Here is a 17806-nt window from a genome sequence, read left to right on the forward strand (position 1 = left end):
CACATGACAAAAAACGGGGGCTGCTAAAACCATCTTTGTAAAATATCAAAGCTTACAACAACTTTTAAATTTTGTATGTTTAATTTTCTGCTTCTGAATGCAAATATATTCTAGATCATAATTGTAAAGTATCCTTGAAATATTCAAATTAGTTATAAATAGTTCAAAATAAGGGTTCATTGTGCATCGAAAAAACTTTACATAAGTTCGACGGTAACCTGAAATATTCAGGAAATATGAATTCACAAATCCAAAATGGTTATGTGTAGTTGAAATTTGAAATAAAAAACATATATTTCAAAGAGTACAGAAATGTTGAAATCGTTGTTTTGTTGTATAACCTTTTTTAAATGGCCCCTTTGGCATTTTGGGATGTGCCTGATCTCATTGTATCGTTCATCATACCGGTGTATTTCCCCCAAAATTGAAGCGAAATTGAGGGTGGGGTAAAAAGTTCTCAGAAATAGAAACTTCACTGGACCGTAGTTCAACGATTGAGAGTTTTATTACTCAACTATTGTCGATACTAAGCACCGGCAGTGACTGAGGCTCAGTACACTGACAGTACTACTAGTGACTCCCGGAGCCCGACCGTCAGTGACTGAGAGTTGGATAAGGCGGCGGCCGCCCGGCACCGCCGGTGCGCCGGGGTGACGGTCCGACGGCCGAGCGTTCCGAAGTTCACTGCCCTGAGCCTGGCAGCCGACTGCGGCCGAGCCGGGCGGCCGGCGGTGGCGGCCGGCAGTCCGAAGTTTGCCAGGGTTAGAAGCTCATCATTTGCGGATCAAGTTGGGCGGAAGACTCGGTTACCAAGGGTTCACGTACTGCGTTGGGATGTGCGAACTGCCGCCGCTTCCTCTCTTGGGCGTCGTGTCCTGATGGGCCATGGAGGATGAGCTGACGCCTTGCCCTCTCACCTCAGGCTCACTCACCCGCGACACCCTCGGCATAGCGGCAGCGGAGCTCGACGCCATGCTGGCCGAGCCTGGCCGAGCTCTGTCGCAGCGCTGCAGTTACTGCCAGTCCTCACACGGCAAGAAAGTGCGAGTACCTAGAGGGGCTCTGAGGTGCCGGATGACTTCGGGAAGGAGACCTGAACCCTCCCGCCCACCTCGACATCTCCGGATCGCTTCCCATGTCTGACCTCCTGGTCTGGTTCGAGTCCTCCATCTCTCTGACCTTCAAGGCGGAACGAGATCAACGGGGAGGGGAGGGGGGAAGGAAAAGAGAGGAGGGGAGGGGAGGGGAGAGCATGTACAGGAGGCTGATCTTGCCCCTACCTTCTTCTCCCGGGCTAGCAAGACGGCCTCCACTGCCTTCACCTGACGCGCAGGGGCAAGGGAGTCATACGATCAGCCAGCCACCCGTCCCCCAGCTCTCCTCACCTGCCCGTCTCGCTTGGCGACCCACTCCTCCCTTGCCTGCCACGTCCTCCATCATCGGTCCCCCTCCTGCTCCTTGTCCAGCACACCTTCACACGGGTCTCCCGCTCAGCAAGCGAACTTTCCCTGGAGCGGACATCCAACTCGAGCGCCCTCAGCTTGGACTGCCCGGCAGCATCCTCTCAGTACGCTGTGGTAGAGAGGAGAACAGGAACCCACCTCTCGCTCTGCCAGCTCCCGTAGCTTCGTCTCCATCACCTGACATGGCCAAAGAGTTCAGGCAGATTCTCTCGATCGTCATCCTCTACGTCGATCTCAGTCTTCCTCCTGTTAACTGTGTCTTTCAAGTCCACCACCTCACTTTGAAGGAGCAGCCTGTCAACAGCAACGCCCTGTGAGCGAGGTAGGAACAGACAGGATCGGTGGGACCTCTGTTGGGCTTTCGAGGAGACTTCTTCCTTGAGCTCCTGCAGCTCCTGCCTCAAGCTTTCCTCCTCCTCCCTGCAGAGTTTGAGCAAGTCACAGTCAATGAGTGCTGACGTCACCTTGTTGCCGCCAACTCTGCATGCGCCCTCCTCATCGTATCATCCATTCTTCGCACCTGAACCAGGAGACAATCAACAAGGACGGGAGGAGGAGGAGGAGGAGGTTGACCTTAGCAAGGTCCGAGGAGTGCTTCTTCATCTCCTCCTGCAGCTTTTCTATCCTTTCCACCAGCGATTTTTCTTCCCCCTTCAACTTCCTGAGCCTCTGCACACTGAGCGTCAAGATAAACTTGGCAAGGCAGAAGATGCAAGTTTGCATCGACCTCGTGCGTTGAGCTGATCTCTTTCTCTTTCGCTTCCGCCCTGGTAAGATTCAGATGCTGGTAACTGAGCAAGGAGGGGGACCATGAAGTCCCCAGCTTGCTCATGTTGCTGTTGAGCGCCTCGACCTACGAGTTGTCAGCATCTCAAGAGGGAGAGGAGGCCAGGGAGCGAGAGAGGAACATCACGGTTGGGATGGATCGTGTTCAGCATAGACAAGGGTTGAGGAAGTTTACCCGTTGATGAACAGTCTTCATCTTCGTCTCCATTCTTTCCATCATCTCATTCTATGGTGGAAGATAAAATCAGCAGGAACGAGCATGGCAGTTGCTGGAACCTGTTGGTGGCTGAGAAATCGAGTGACTTCGTCCATCGCACTTTGAATTTTCTGCTGGTTGTGTTACAAAGGACATCCAACGACGGTCAGCATACTTGTGACACGAGCTCTCGCTCCCTGGCCCCATTCCTGAAAATGACGTGTCAACACCAGCAAGGATGGTGGTTGAAGAGGTCAAGGAATGGACTAGCCACGTCATGGGAACGAATAATACGTCACAAACTCCTCAAAACCAAGGTGACGATCATGTTGACAACTCACAACGATTTTTCTTGTCCATTCTTCTCTTGTGATGATTTTTGGACAAAAGCGTCCTGTACCACTTCTCAGCCATCCTTCACCATCACATTCGTCAGAAGTCACTTCTTGCGCTCCGTGGGCCTCAGCGTTCTTGGTCCGGTTGGATGCGTTTGTTTCCCTCTGAATGTGAGGATGATGATGATGATGATGTTTTGTGTGGTCATGTTGGTTTCTCAATGTTCGATTCCCGTCCCTTTCGCTCTCTGCAGAAATAACCGGGCGTTCCCATCCATCTTGAACCTTCCCTGCCTGTAGAGCAAAGATAAATACCAAACCCTTCCCCCTCCACTTTCTTCTGCTTTTTCTCCTCCCACACAATCTTTCGACTTCCATTGCATCACGGTATGTTGACAACACTTCAACTTACAAGCGGAGAGTCCAGCGTCCCTTTCTCTGCATGTCCATGGTAAGAAAGCTGGACACCTCCCAACGTTCCACTGGTGCTCCATCAACTCACCGTGAGCTTGGCCTGCTGAAGGATAGTCCTGCAACTGCGATCCTTGGAACGTGTGCCTCTGATGATGATAAGTCGATTGTGAATGAGCCGATTTCTGCTGTGAAGATCGTTGATGAGCTGAAATGTCTGACGTCTCGATCGCATCATGCCACATCGCCAACACCTACAATCCTGGTCAAATACGAGTGACTCTCTACCTATATGCCGTACCTGTGAGGCCGGAGAGATCGGGTCAGTTCCTGGTTCTTGCTCTGGCGCGTTCTTCGCCTTCGAGCTGCCACGGAAGACGATATCCTTTCCGCCTTCTGTACAGCAGCATATACAGAGCAAATCAAGGGAAGCGAGAGTGTCACAAGGAAGATACTGTAGGAAGGAGGGGGAGGGAGGGGGAGGGTCGACTCACCTTCGCTGTCTGCAGCTTTGGTGGAAGTGCTCTGCAGAGACTGCAAGCTTCTTCACACGCTGGGAAGAAAACTTTCATTCATCCTTGCCTGAATGTAGTTGTTGAGCCCCTTCTTGGCAACTGAGAAGAGTTTGTTTCCAGCATTGCTGCCTCTTTGGCTCAGAGAACTGCAGGACCGCAAGTATCACATCACCTGCTCGCACCCTTTCGTGCAACATTCTGCTATCCAGCCCGTCAGTATGAGGGATCAATGAAGCTCGAATCACCTTGCCGCTGTCAAACATGAGCGGTGGTTCCACGGGACCGCCTTTTACCGTAGAATATGAGAGGAGGGGGGGGGCGGGGGAGGGAGGGAGGGAGGGAGGAGGAGGAGGAGGAGGAGATCAAGAATGGGATGGAGGACAAAAGTGTCAATGAGAAATTCAATCACCAGCAGGAGGAGCGGCTTCTGCGACTGCATTGTTTGCCTGTGGAACATGCGCGTTCATGTGAGAGCAGAGGCAGAGGATCTCCAGACCTTCGGGTCCATCTTCGCAGGAGGGAAAGACAAGATAGGAGCAGCCGCAGCATCTTTGGCGAGCGGAACGTTCCCGGTTGAACGACCTTGCACGAAGGGACATTGCGGGTACCTTATTGATGACAGTCAGCGGGAAGTAGTCTTCGGCAGGTTAAGACCAAGTCTGATGCTCCAGCCATGGATCGTCCGTGGGGTCCCAGTTCGTGAGAGCATTCTCACATGCGAAGCAGACGACTCCTGAAGAGGAGGAAGTCAGCGTCATCAGACTCCACCCGCGGCTCTAGTCGCACTATCGGGTGCCTTCGAGGTAGGCGCTGCGTAGAACCCTGCAGCTGCCAGTCGCTGGGGAGTGAGAGGAGTGTTGTTGTGCGGCCATATGATGCTCTCAAAGGTCTTGAGACGAGCGCTTTCCTTCTATCTCATGAATGTAAGGCCAAACAAGACAGGACAACCCATCGCACCATCATCTCCTCTGGCATTTTGTTTGATACTGCTGATTCAGCGAAGACAACGCATTGTATCCACTGATCAAGATGCCCGTCCTTCTAGAAGAATTTTGTCGTCTTGCTTGTTATAACATTCTTCGTGTAAACGAAAGTCATAAACAGGAATATCAAGACCAGCATGTTGTGTATACTACCCTACATTTGTTCCGTTCCTTCCACTTGACTAGATTTTTCACGATTGTTGTCCTTCTTATCTCTCCTGGCTTCATTTCATCTTTATTTCCTCACTCTCTTTATCTTCCTCTTCTTCCTCCTCATCCACCATCTGTAGACCACCTCATCTTCTCTAAGGAGAAATTTCGCCCATTTCGGCGCTTTGGTGACGATGCCCGGCGGCCCGGGCCCGGGGCCGGGTTCGGAGGCTCCGACCGACTCGCCTTATTCCCGGGGGCCCCAGTTTGAGTGTGAAGGTCCGACGGGAGGCTTAACTTCAATTTGAATACAGAGAGAGGTCATGCAGCCTTGCCGAAGTTGGTCTTTCACTCAGCGTTGTGTCAGGGACCGTCGGACCCTGATCACTGAGATACTGTCGCATATGATAGCGGCCATACCGTACGGCGAGAAGAGAAAAGACAGCGTGAGAACCAACCCTTATTGATGGAACGTATGCCAGCCGTGCCAGTCAGATAGCGCCGAGTTAACAAAAACTCTCCTGTAAACCAAGACGACCTACCGTACGTGTTTTGCGAGGCGGCCAATGTAGCCTGTGTGTGGACGAAGAGGGGGCCGCCCGGCTTTCCTAGCCGTCCGACCGTCTTGCTAAGGTCCCGGCTCTCATGTCTGAATGCTTGGGTTTCACATCCTACTGAGCATACAGTCTATCTCTCATGTGCTCCTCAATTCTGGATTTGTGTGCATTAAACTCGGTCTTGAGCAAAAACTGTCTTGTTACAACTAAGGTCGATGTGACGTCTGCAGTGCGTGACTTTGGACTAGTACAAGTCTAACGTCTCTTATCCTGCCGACTGCTGTCCCCCAAACTTAAGGTCATTGCCAGTGACTTCCTCGACCAGGAGGCTGAGGGCCGAGCCTCCGGCGGAGGCTGGGCACTGCAGTGCGGCACTGCGGCAGTGATCGGCATTGGTAAATGCCCGGGCCCGGTCTAGGGCCGATGATGAACTTGGAACGGCTGCAACTTGCCCCTACACCCCTGCTAAGATGACCCCCACCTACAATTATTGGTATGTACATGTATAGTACCCGTTCTTTTCATACGTAAATACTGTGCTGTACCACATGTAAAGATTTTAGACCCCTTTCATTTTAGTACCCCACCCCCTATGTTTGAAAGACAACCTTGAGCCTCTATGGGCGGATTCAACAAGGGATCGGCGCACGCTATCTCCTCGTCCTCCTCGTCCTCGTCCTCGTCCTCCTCGTCCTACTCATCCTCCTCGTCCTCCTTGTCCTCTTGCCTCCCTCCATCGCGCACATACAGTCAACAGCATTCTTGAAAGTTCCTTGTTCCAATGAGATTGATAACACCGTTCCTCCTCTGCCTCCTCAATGCTCAGGCCGTCACGGTGACCCCTCACCCTTCATCCAATCTGCCAGCACAGAATGTTGAAACATGCTGGAAACTTCCATATCCGACAGAATCACTTCGGGGAGGAGGTGACCTGGCCCATGAAAACGGTGGAGCGGTTGCAGCGAACAAGGGATCTGTTGGAATCGATCGCTATCGTGGCAAACCTTGGTACGTCATAGAATGCTCCCACTGCCCTGTGCACAGGCACAACAGACCTCCAGAGATGAACGAAACAGAATGGGCTGAGCTGAAGAGAATCATTGAAATCAGCGATGAGATCGAACGGCTGAAAGAAAACCTTACAGATCTCCCGAACCATCTGAGAGCAGATGTAGAGAGATTGAACGGGATGATTCGAAATGGGACGAAGATCAGGCCCGTGGAGGAAGAGCCCGTGAGGTCGAGGAGATACCAACCAAGGTACCCTCGACAGAGGACCCTCTCGCCTGCTGAACGAGACGCCATCTCTCGAGTACGCTCCAGTCACGGGACGGCCAACGAGCCTTGCCTGGAGGAGGTGAGAGGGTTTTAAGAGAGCAGGACGAGCATGGTAACGCGCTTGTCAGGTGTTCGAGGATACAACGTACAGGCAGCGGTCGAAGACTCCGTCCTCATACAGGAACTCTCGCGCGAGGGTCGTTGAGGTAGGAGGGGAGAGATCTCGATCGAAGAGCGAGAATCCCTCCAACATGGTTGAAGCCGTTTCAAGAGGATGTGAAGACACGTTCTACAACATGGTGATTGCCTCGTTGCGGAGTTGTGCTGTTTGGATAATGACTTGTTGAAACTGCAGAGACAGTCCTTCCTTGACCCGGTCCCATATCCTCCCTACATGCAAGAGCACCCAGAGAGCATGCGATCTGTACAGTTTGAGCCCAGTCCGCAAGAAATCCATCATACAGAACAGGAGGGAATGGTCTTGCAGATGGAGCAAGCTCGGGTTGTGCATGGTGTGTTGTCCATGGACGAAGTAGAGCGAAAGTTGCTAGAGACAAACGCAGGGAAAGAAGCCAGGGCAGAGGAGGACAAAGCTTCCTCTACATCTTCTGCTAGAGAGGTGCAAGGAGGAGCCTTCTGGCATGAAGAGATCGAACGTCGGATCCTCGCAGGAACGCCGAGGAAGAGGACGGAAGTGGTAGAGGTGGAAGAGGACCAGACGTTCCAGAAGGGGACGAAAACACTGGAAGACGTGGAGAAGGAGTTGTTGATGTCGAGAGGAAGAGGATCGAGCAAGGTTCTGTTTGTGTCCTTTTCAAACTTTCTCTTCCTGAAAGTGGGTGATTCAGGTTGGTACGAATCCTCAGCCTGGTGTGAATGGAGCAGGGCAAGGGATCAGGTCCCTCGGAGGAGAGGAAGGGGTTGGAGGAAGAGGAGGCCAGAAAGAAGAGAATGCCAAGGTCCAGTTGAAGTCCAGGACGAGGCAAGTCGAGCAGGAGATGAGGGCTGGCGAACCTCCGGTAGTCAAGACGCCAGTAAAGGACGACAAGTCGCAAGATGGAAACTTGTTGAGCAAGGGAGACAGCAACCCATGGAAGATTCCACAGAAGCAAACCACCATTACCAGGTGAGGAGGGAGGAGGGAGGAGGGAGGAGGGAGGAGGGAGGAGAGTTGGGAAGGGAGGGGAGGATAGGATGACCTCATTCCTTGTCAGTGAATTTGCGGCTTCGTTTCCTACTCTCTCCGAGGCTGCAGATTTCACCAAGAAGAGTGAGACGTTTAGACATGGCCATACATTGAATTATGCGTAGATCAATAATTATTCTTAGGAACCCCAAGGGTCCACAAGACCTTCCCAAGGCAACAAGCTTCCCAGGCAGAAGAGGAGGATCAGGGTGCGAGCTGTTCTGCTCTTGCCACTGCTCTTGCACCTGCTCCTCTACATCTACTGACTACCAGCTATCCCAGGCAAGGGCAAAGGAGGAGGGACTTGGTTGCGAGTGGCACAGAGGGGTATAGAAGCCCATGAAAGTCATCAAGGCAGCTTTGCCGGGTGAGTCACTCCCTCCTTTTCTCTTTCCTCTTCCTTCGTTGACGATCTTTGAACCAGGAGCGGAATTTCTCCTCTCGACCTGCTGCTGAAGGGCAAGCGGGACTAAGCATGGCCGCGCCAGCACAATGATTTCTTTGACCTCCTGTACCTCCTCTGGGGGGTCATGAAAGCTCCTGCACTGTCTTCTTCCTCGGGGTCTCGAGGTCAGCCGTGTCGCCATCTGCTCTCAGTTCAGCACAGGAGCAGCAGCGAGTAGCAGCAATCACCCTCTATCTCCGTTGCCGTTCGCTTTCTGCTTTCCACCTGCATGCAAGTCGTCACAAGGAGGAGGAGCAGGAGGGAGGGGAAAGGAGAGGAGTACCTTCGGGGCTTCTGAAACATTGTGGGAAGTGACATTCCTTTGTGCAGCAGGAACTGCGGGGTGATGATTTGGGTCGATTCTTTTTGGTTGCATTTCCTGTGAGGAGGGGTTGATCAGTGGGGGGGGCGGGAGGAACAAAGAAGGGAGAGCAGGTCGAACGACGAAATGGAAATGAAAATAATGATAGTGATTGTGATGACTGCAGTGGTGATGATGGTGAGGGGGGGGGAGGAGTGATGGGGGGATGGGGGTACGAAGAGAACTACCTCGAACTCGTCTTCGTTGAATGGTTCGGGGTCTGTCACGAAGTCACATGGTGAAGGGAGGAAGCTGAATGATACCTTGCTCATCCTCCTTGAGTTTTTCCATCATCTCAGACAGTGTCGTATTTCCTGTTCGACCAATCATCCCTCTCAACACCATCCTCCTCCGCTTCTCCTCCCCTCCTCCTGCTGTTCCTCCCCTACCTGCAGTTTCTTCCTCTTGAATCCGGGCTGGCAGGGACACGTGAGTCTCACCAAGGGTGCAAGGGTGGAGAAGGGAGGGGCAGGGGAGGTGTAGGAGGGGGAAGGATAGGAGAGGATGATTTCACCTTCGATCTCCTGTAGGATGTTCGTGTAGTTCTTGCCATCCTTCTCTGCCTTGCTCGACAAAACCTTGCAGACCTCGGACGCCTTCTCAACACGTCAGTTTCAGCCCCCGCTCCTCCTCCCCTCCCCTCCTCACGCTCGCCTCCTCCTCCACTCCCCTTCTCACGCTTGCTCCTTCTCTCCCCAACCTCCCTCCTCCCCTCCCCTCCTCCACCCCTCCCCTCCTACTCCCCTCCCTCACACTCGCTCCTTCCCTCTCCTTCCTCACCTCCCTGAGAAGTTCAAGGCCTGCTTGCTTGTCTCCTTTGTAGAGCATCGAGATCCCCGTGATGTACTCAGCCTGCTCCCACGTCATCGTCCACTCCTCATCCCCTCCACTGTCGCTTCCTCCATCAACTTCTTGTCGTTCGGGTCCAACAAAGTTCTCCTGAGCAAGAGGCACTGCAGAAGATTCAAACATCAGCCTCCTCATCATTTCATACCCTATGCGCTTGCCTCCTCCACATCTCTCCTCCCGTTCTCCTCCTCCTCCTCCTCCTCCCGCCTTCCCTCTTACCTGCGAGTAATCCCAGGTGCTCTCCTCGAAATTCTCATTCCACAAGTTCAGGTCGCCGAGCCGAAGGTGGACGTCGGCGAGCAGGAGGTTCAAACTCTTCCTCTCTGCTGGAGTGACGGGAGCGTCTCCGGGAGTCGGGGAGAGGAGCTCTTTCTGCAGGATTAGACGAGCCGTCTCCAGGATCTCCCACGCTTGTGTACGAGGGTCGTTCGTCTCCTCGTCCTCAGTCACGTTGGATCGAGCTGTGCGGGCCATGTCAGCTGCCTCCTCCTCCCCCCCTCCACCATCAGTCTCTCGTACTTGTTGCATTGTCGACGCTGGCGATAGCTCCATCTGCCTGTGCTTCTTTAAACCCTTCCGTCACTTGTTCTTGGACCTCTTCCTCGACTTTTGCTTGCTCCTCTACGCCTGCGCCTGCTTCTTCAATTTTCCCTTCCCGATTTTCTTCATTCCCTTCTTCGTGCTTCTCCTCTCCGTCCTCTTCATCGCCTTCCTCGCCCTCCTCTTCCTCTTCCTCCTCTCCCTTCAACGCAATATGCTTCGGGACTTTCGGCCCGAACAAATTTTCTCCATCGTCCTGCTCCGCTTCCTGTTGGATAGATCACACGGAGGACAGGTTAGAGTCAGCACAGGAGGGACGAGCGTACCAGGGCAAGAGCTGAGCCGTACAGGAAGTAGTTCTCCGCGCAGCGAATGGACATCTCGCCATGCTGTTCGACCTATGATCGTTATTGTCAAGACCTTCTCTACCAGACTTTCCTCCTCCTCCTCTTCCCATGTTCTCCATCCTCCATGCTTCTTCCTTCCTCCCTTCAACTTCTGCTCTCTGGCTTCACCTTCATCTGCAGCGCAGCTGAGAAGAGATCCGCTGCTTCCGAGAACATTGCTCCCGCCATAGCCTTCTTGCCGCGGCGAACCAGATCAGCAACTTGGTCGCTGCCAGCCTCTCCCTGCCCTCCTCGCAGCAGCAGGGGAGGAAAACAAGCCGGAGGAGATGGTGATCGGAGGGAGTAGAGCCTTGCTGAGAGTCTCAGCAGTAGGGTCGATCCTGCCCGTGACGGCGATGAGATCACGAGGGAGAGGAGGGCGATCGCAATCCCGGCGACTAGCTGCCATTGTCGTCGCATCGATTCTGCGAGGGGGAGTGTCATGACGCCATCGTTTGACCTCTTCGTCTTTTCCTCTCCTCCTCTCTGCCTACTCTCTCAGATCTTTCCTACCAGCCCGTCTGCATGGCATGACTTCTGCTGTCCTGTCCTGTCCTGTCCTGTCCTCCCGTCTTCTCTCTGTTCACCTCCACCTCCTCCGACTTTGTCTGCCTGCTGGGTGCATTTTGCATGGGCCTGAGATCAGGGGGTGGGGGTAGAGTGATTACCCCCATCTGATACCACCAAATTTCGGGTAGGATGCATTGATCCTCGAAAGGGGTGGGTGGTCCCAAATCGAAAATTCAAAAAAATGAACTGACAAAATGTAGAGATAGGGAGTGAGGAGACGAGGAAGGTAGGAGGACCGCAATGGCGGAGCAGGAAGATGAGAAGACGAGGAGAACGGAGAAAGAGCAAGCAGGATGGATGTGCGAGAAGGGTGACATGGGAGACAGAGCTGCGAGTATGAGAAAAGATTTTATGGCAGATCAGAGGAATTGTGACAAAGGTTTGCAAGACAGAGACTGAAGACAGAGGAGCAAAGGAGAGTTCTATATGAGCACAAGAGTAACCAATGGTAATCAAGGGCAAGATGAGCCCAAAACGCCAGAGTTGGACGATCCCAGCGGTAGAATGTAGTGCGAGAACAATACAGATGTCAGAAGAAACGTCTGCGAAAGCGAATAGATTGACGATGGAAGGACTGAGCAGCCGATTCGTAGAGAATTCAGCCCTTGACAAGAAACCTTTGACCATTTATGGCAGGGCTGCTGCACATCTCACAGGGCAAAAGTTCACCGTCGTGCTCTCGAAGCACGATCTCCTCGCTCAAAACGATTTCCAGGTCGAACCTGAAGATCGACCGCCTTTCTCCTTGCAAGCGCAGCCGCGACATGGTCCGAGAGAAGATGAGCACACCAATCCGACACAAACCCTCAGTGAAAGGAACTGAAGGGCTCCTAGCGAGGTGTAAGGCGATGAACGAGCAGCAACTCTACGCTTCCTCCGCTGCTATCACCTCCTTCCTCATCTCCGAGGACGCGCGCAGCACCGAGGTCTACATGGTCAACGCGGAAGCCCTGCATGGCCTCGGGGAGTACCTGCGGGCAGCGGAGGTGTACAAGCAAGCTCACGAGTGCCTGTCGGAGGCAGAGCAGAAGGGGGAAGAAGGGGCGAAGGTGCTGCAGGCCATGGCGGAGTGCTACGGGAAGGGGGACCAGCAGAGGAAGCAGCTGGCGACGCTGCTGAGCATCCCGGAGGAGCTGAGGACGGTGCGGGTGCACGTCGAGATAGCGAAGCTGCAGCATCGGGCGGGGGCAGCAGACAAGGCGCTGTCGGCACTGAAGAGCGCGCTGGACGATGCGCCGCTGGCGATCGAGATGATCGAGGAGCTTGTGTGGGCGGGGCAGAGCGAGGAGGAGATCATGTCGCACTTCCGGTGCATGGTCGAGAAGGGGTGGCTGCTGGACTTTATCAGGGCGCGGGTGCAGCATGCCATGTACGACTACAAGGGGGCGCTGCAGAGCTACAAGCAGGTAGCGGAGGCGTTCCCGGAGAACCTGGAGGTGATGTCGGGGATGGCGACATGCCAGCTGCACACGCGGGACGTGGTGGGGGCGACCAAGGCTTTCGAGCGGGTGCACGAGAAGGACCGGCACTACCTGGACAGGATGGAGGAGTACGGGAGCGCGCTCAAGGCCACGGGGTCGTCGGCGAAGCTCAACATCGTGGGGTACGAGCTGGTGAACGTGAGCCCGCAGAGACCGGAGGGATGGATCGTGTGCTCGATGTACATGGAGTGCCAGGAGGAGAAGGAGCTGGCGCTGGAGTACGCCGAGCGAGCCATCCAGGTAGCGCCGAGGAGCAGCGCGGCGCTGATCCAGCGAGGACGGATCCAGCTGGATGCGGAGAAGTACGACCTTGCGCTCATGTCGTTCCGGGAGGCGCTGGGGATAGCGAAGAGCATCCATGCGTACCAGGGGCTGGTGCGGGGATACATCGGGGCGAGGCGGGTGAAGGAGGCGATCACGACGGCACGGGAGTCACTGCAGCAGATGCCCAAGAACGCGCAGGCGTTCAAGCTGGTAGGGCTTGCCCTTGCGCAGCTGCCGGAGGGAGTCAGCAAGGCGAAGACGGCCTTCGAGCGGGCGATCCAGCTGGATCCCACGTGCCCGGAGTCAGTGCTGGAGCTGGTGGACATACTGGAGGAGGAGAACAAGCTGCAGGAGAGCGTGGAGGTGATGGAGCGCTTCGTGAGCAAGACAGAGTCAGACGTGGCGCATTGCCGGCTAGGGGACTTGTACCTGAAGCTAGGGCGTTTCCAGAACGCGCTTGTGTCATATCACAACGCGCTGTCAGCGCATCCGGGGATGGAGGCGGCCACGATAGGTGAGGGGGGGGAGAGGAAGGAAGGGGAGGGAGGAGGAGGGAAGGGAGAGGGAGGAGGAGGAGGAGGAGAGATTTGACGGGGTTGACGGCAGGGCTATCGAGGCTGGAGAAGGCGATGAAGGGGATCGATCCGGACGGGGACGGGGAGCTTGAGAAGGATTCATACGACAGCATGGGAACCCCATCCACACCCCGCGGGATGGACGTTATGGACCGTTAAAACTCGACCGTCAAGATATCAGCAGCCTCTCCTTCCTCGTTCAATTTAAGGATATAATCAATAATCAGCTATCAACACATTGCAGTCAGTGACGTTAAGGTGTAACGATCCTTCTGAACTTGCAATTAAAATCTCATCGCAGCTCTCCTGCTGTACCACCTCTTGAGTTAATCCGAGAGGTTCGTCGACCCGAACCCATCAATGTCGTCATTGTCCTGCTGCATCTCCCCGTCCCCGTCCGGATCGATCCCCTTCATCGCCTTCTCCAGCCTCGATAGCCCTGCCGTCAACCCCGTCAAATCTCTCCTCCTCCTCCTCCTCCTCCCTCCCCTTCCTTCCTCTCCCCCCCCTCACCTATCGTGGCCGCCTCCATCCCCGGATGCGCTGACAGCGCGTTGTGATATGACACAAGCGCGTTCTGGAAACGCCCTAGCTTCAGGTACAAGTCCCCTAGCCGGCAATGCGCCACGTCTGACTCTGTCTTGCTCACGAAGCGCTCCATCACCTCCACGCTCTCCTGCAGCTTGTTCTCCTCCTCCAGTATGTCCACCAGCTCCAGCACTGACTCCGGGCACGTGGGATCCAGCTGGATCGCCCGCTCGAAGGCCGTCTTCGCCTTGCTGACTCCCTCCGGCAGCTGCGCAAGGGCAAGCCCTACCAGCTTGAACGCCTGCGCGTTCTTGGGCATCTGCTGCAGTGACTCCCGTGCCGTCGTGATCGCCTCCTTCACCCGCCTCGCCCCGATGTATCCCCGCACCAGCCCCTGGTACGCATGGATGCTCTTCGCTATCCCCAGCGCCTCCCGGAACGACATGAGCGCAAGGTCGTACTTCTCCGCATCCAGCTGGATCCGTCCTCGCTGGATCAGCGCCGCGCTGCTCCTCGGCGCTACCTGGATGGCTCGCTCGGCGTACTCCAGCGCCAGCTCCTTCTCCTCCTGGCACTCCATGTACATCGAGCACACGATCCATCCCTCCGGTCTCTGCGGGCTCACGTTCACCAGCTCGTACCCCACGATGTTGAGCTTCGCCGACGACCCCGTGGCCTTGAGCGCGCTCCCGTACTCCTCCATCCTGTCCAGGTAGTGCCGGTCCTTCTCGTGCACCCGCTCGAAAGCCTTGGTCGCCCCCACCACGTCCCGCGTGTGCAGCTGGCATGTCGCCATCCCCGACATCACCTCCAGGTTCTCCGGGAACGCCTCCGCTACCTGCTTGTAGCTATGCAGCGCCCCCTTGTAGTCGTACATGGCATGCTGCACCCGCGCCCTGATAAAGTCCAGCAGCCACCCCTTCTCGACCATGCACCGGAAGTGCGACATGATCTCCTCCTCGCTCTGCCCCGCCCACACCAGCTCCTCGATCATCTCGATCGCCAGCGGCGCATCGTCCAGCGCGCTCTTCAGTGCCGACAGCGCCTTGTCTGCTGCCCCCGCCCGATGCTGCAGCTTCGCTATCTCGACGTGCACCCGCACCGTCCTCAGCTCCTCCGGGATGCTCAGCAGCGTTGCCAGCTGCTTCCTCTGCTGGTCCCCCTTCCCGTAGCACTCCGCCATGGCCTGCAGCACCTTCGCCCCTTCTTCCCCCTTCTGCTCTGCCTCCGACAGGCACTCGTGAGCTTGCTTGTACACCTCCGCTGCCCGCAGGTACTCCCCGAGGCCATGCAGGGCTTCCGCGTTGACCATGTAGACCTCGGTGCTGCGCGCGTCCTCGGAGATGAGGAAGGAGGTGATAGCAGCGGAGGAAGCGTAGAGTTGCTGCTCGTTCATCGCCTTACACCTTGCTAGGATGTCCTCCGTTTCATGGCTAATTTGTTTCATTTGGAGAAATGCCAAAAACTTCTCTCGCGCCATGTCGCGGCTGCGCTTGCAAGGAGAAAGGCGATCGAGCTTTGAATTTGAGCTCGAAATCGTTTTGAACGAGGAGATCGTGCTTCGAGAGCACGACGGTGAACTTCTGCCCTGTGATATGTGCAGCCTGCCTCAAGCGCTGTTCAGATAGAGTTGCCATGCATCATGATTAATCTCGTTTAGCAACTGATTTCTCGAAGGTTCTTTTCAAGATATTCTGAGACCTATGCACACACATACACACGTATGTGAAAGTAGAAAATTTGAACATACATTTTCACTTGAATTACATCCTTCATGCTGAACAATAACCGTATAGTATTCCTTGTCCAACCGATCCTCTCCAACCTCTATGAGAAGGCACTGAATGGCAGGAATTTCCTCCCTGGTCTCTCGCTTCTAAGCCATCATTCTGGTTGTATACTATTCACTCTTTATTTGGTTCTTCTGTAGACAACAATACTTTTCCCTGAGTTCCTCTGCACTTACACTTAGGCACAGGCTGGCTCTGAGTCAGGTAAAGTCAGCAACTACTCCTCAACTGTGCATCCTGCTTCCATGTCTTGATCCTCCCTCTCCCACTCTCTCCCTCTTCTCTTCTTCCTATCCTCTACTCAGCAACCCATCTCTCCATCACGCGACCAGCATCACCTGCACTGCTGGAATACCCTACCCCAACCAAGTCCCCCAAGTATAGTAGAATTATACACCCCTATGTTTGACTTGGAGTACCCAGAGAAATGGTAGGCATCCACTCTACCCCACCCCCACATACGTTTACCAACAAACATAGACTAGTTATCCATCTCCACCCCTCCTTTAGAAAAGAAAGTAGGGGGTAGTGACATAAATCAATTGTAACGATAGAACAAGCCTTGTCTGGTACAGGCTTGAATTGATAAGTAATGTTTCATAAAGAAATAAAATTCAAGTTTTTAGATAAGTATATTAAATAAGTTAGTTAAACAAAACATGGTACAGACATGATATAAAGTGTTCTGGAAGAGTACCGCTTTCTACATCCATTTATGAATTTTATAAACCGAATCACATCCCCCATCCCCCATTCAGGCACCCGTCTCCACTTTTTGGTACCCTACGTCAATCTGAATATACCCCTTTATTTCCCAACCAAATACCGGTATTTGTAGGGTACATGAAGGAGGATCGAGGTATACTACCGGTGAATTCAATGACCCCTACCCCATGTCCCCCACAATATCCAGGGTCTTGAAACTAGTCCCCAGCATGTCGATGCGGTGAGTTGCGGCGAAACGGCACAAGGAAACCATGAGAAGGAGGAGGAGAAGACAGAGGAGAACGGAAAATTGATGAAAAATGCAATACCATGCAGTGAGAAGAGGAGAAACTCCGAGACAAGATGGATCATGTAGACGCTTTCTTGCTAAGAAGAATTCACGAATTGGTTGTATGGGAGCGGAAGGGATTTGCAAGCCAAAAGGAAGGGACTTTGAAGTAGGATAAGAACTGCCCCGTTCACTCAAAGTTACCATACAATGAATGAGGTTTCATAAGTCATATAGAGATATATGATCTTTATATTGTTTGTATCGGTTCGCAGCTGATGCTATACCTCTACACTTGCTCTGTACATGGACAATTGAGTGCAGCCTCTCCGATTAATGCTCTCTCTGTGTGTACAAAACATACTTCCATTGATGTTTCCTCGATTTTCGTCTCGTGGATGCTTGTACTGCCAATGGAATGTCTGAAAGCCATTGCACCGGTTCCGCAATGATAGTGGCAGTAACGGGTGAGCGCAGGCCGAACAACCTGCGAGTCCTTGTGACTTTCTGTGGAGGGTGAGGATACGCCAAGTATTACCGCCAGCTGAAAGCGGGTGGGAATGAGCTGACTCCATGGTGTTGACACTGAAGCGCCGTTGGCAGAGATCCTCAAAGTCTTTCCATCTGGGGTAGAGGTTGATGGCGAGGCCACTCCGCACGTCTCTGGATGGTTGGAAGTTGAGATTGTGTATCCTAAAGAGAAGACGAAACTTCTTCATAGCAAGAAGAATGGTCAAGGTAGCTCGAAGCTGGAGGAGTGTGACGATGTGATCAGGGGATGACTGATGTTTGTTAGGATACATTGATACTCATGAGAAGCTCCAGAGAATCCTGAAAGGGATTCAAGACGCTGTTTAAGGAAGGTGAACACCTTTGACCGTATTCGGCCAGCTGTCTTGGAGAGAATGCCAAAAAAAAACTGACGCTTGTGAACAGTGCCATAACAGCGCTGTGAGCGCGAGTTTAATGAGAGCTACTCGTACACGTCTCTCCCGGATGATGTGCACAGCTAAAAGGTCTATCACCCTGCTGTGCATTGAATGTATGTAGACGCGTGTGTGATGGTTTCATTGCCTGTGACTCACAATTTTTGGTTTGGAATATTGCAATTAAATAAATTAAGATTGAAGAATTCCTATCTCACCAACAAGCTTTGTTGCATT

At 53.7% G+C, this 17806-nt stretch overlaps 6 protein-coding genes across 6 annotated transcripts; 3 read left to right on the plus strand and 3 right to left on the minus strand.

Moving 5' to 3' along the window:
- Positions 1-630: 630 nt before the first annotated feature.
- GUITHDRAFT_153168 (hypothetical protein) lies at positions 631-1985 on the minus strand. The gene is made up of 10 exons (XM_005830692.1): positions 1928-1985; positions 1812-1883; positions 1691-1757; positions 1602-1640; positions 1472-1546; positions 1386-1421; positions 1281-1322; positions 1052-1179; positions 933-996; positions 631-875 (listed from the first exon to the last, which is right to left on the minus strand). The coding sequence occupies exons 1-10, from the start codon at positions 1972-1974 to the stop codon at positions 807-809; spliced, it is 639 nt and encodes a 212-aa protein (XP_005830749.1). The 5' UTR covers positions 1975-1985; the 3' UTR covers positions 631-806.
- Positions 1986-6177: 4192 nt separating this feature from the next.
- GUITHDRAFT_140218 (hypothetical protein) lies at positions 6178-7985 on the plus strand (the record flags this gene model as incomplete). Its single annotated transcript, XM_005830693.1, has 5 exons — positions 6178-6753; positions 6803-6973; positions 7030-7470; positions 7523-7800; positions 7889-7985. 5 exons carry the CDS (start codon positions 6178-6180, stop codon positions 7983-7985), a joined length of 1563 nt encoding a protein of 520 aa, XP_005830750.1.
- A 403-nt stretch (positions 7986-8388) lies between these two features.
- On the minus strand, positions 8389-10618 carry GUITHDRAFT_110226 (hypothetical protein; the record flags this gene model as incomplete). Its single annotated transcript, XM_005830694.1, has 10 exons — positions 8389-8447; positions 8494-8530; positions 8855-8886; positions 8930-8980; positions 9181-9262; positions 9447-9605; positions 9735-9976; positions 10035-10323; positions 10382-10453; positions 10571-10618. 10 exons carry the CDS (start codon positions 10616-10618, stop codon positions 8389-8391), a joined length of 1071 nt encoding a protein of 356 aa, XP_005830751.1.
- Positions 10619-11775: 1157 nt separating this feature from the next.
- GUITHDRAFT_140220 (hypothetical protein) lies at positions 11776-13490 on the plus strand (the record flags this gene model as incomplete). Its single annotated transcript, XM_005830695.1, has 2 exons — positions 11776-13270; positions 13363-13490. The coding sequence occupies 2 exons, from the start codon at positions 11776-11778 to the stop codon at positions 13488-13490; spliced, it is 1623 nt and encodes a 540-aa protein (XP_005830752.1).
- Positions 13491-13657: 167 nt separating this feature from the next.
- On the minus strand, positions 13658-15306 carry GUITHDRAFT_110228 (hypothetical protein; the record flags this gene model as incomplete). Its single annotated transcript, XM_005830696.1, has 2 exons — positions 13658-13770; positions 13845-15306. The coding sequence occupies 2 exons, from the start codon at positions 15304-15306 to the stop codon at positions 13658-13660; spliced, it is 1575 nt and encodes a 524-aa protein (XP_005830753.1).
- A 1785-nt stretch (positions 15307-17091) lies between these two features.
- GUITHDRAFT_110229 (hypothetical protein) lies at positions 17092-17501 on the plus strand (the record flags this gene model as incomplete). The annotated part of the gene is made up of 3 exons (XM_005830697.1): positions 17092-17110; positions 17247-17381; positions 17440-17501. 3 exons carry the CDS (start codon positions 17092-17094, stop codon positions 17499-17501), a joined length of 216 nt encoding a protein of 71 aa, XP_005830754.1.
- Between the last annotated feature and the right edge of the window lie 305 nt (positions 17502-17806).

Source organism: Guillardia theta (genome assembly GCF_000315625.1).
Source record: "Guillardia theta CCMP2712 unplaced genomic scaffold GUITHscaffold_44, whole genome shotgun sequence".
Lineage (NCBI taxonomy): Eukaryota > Cryptophyceae > Pyrenomonadales > Geminigeraceae > Guillardia > Guillardia theta.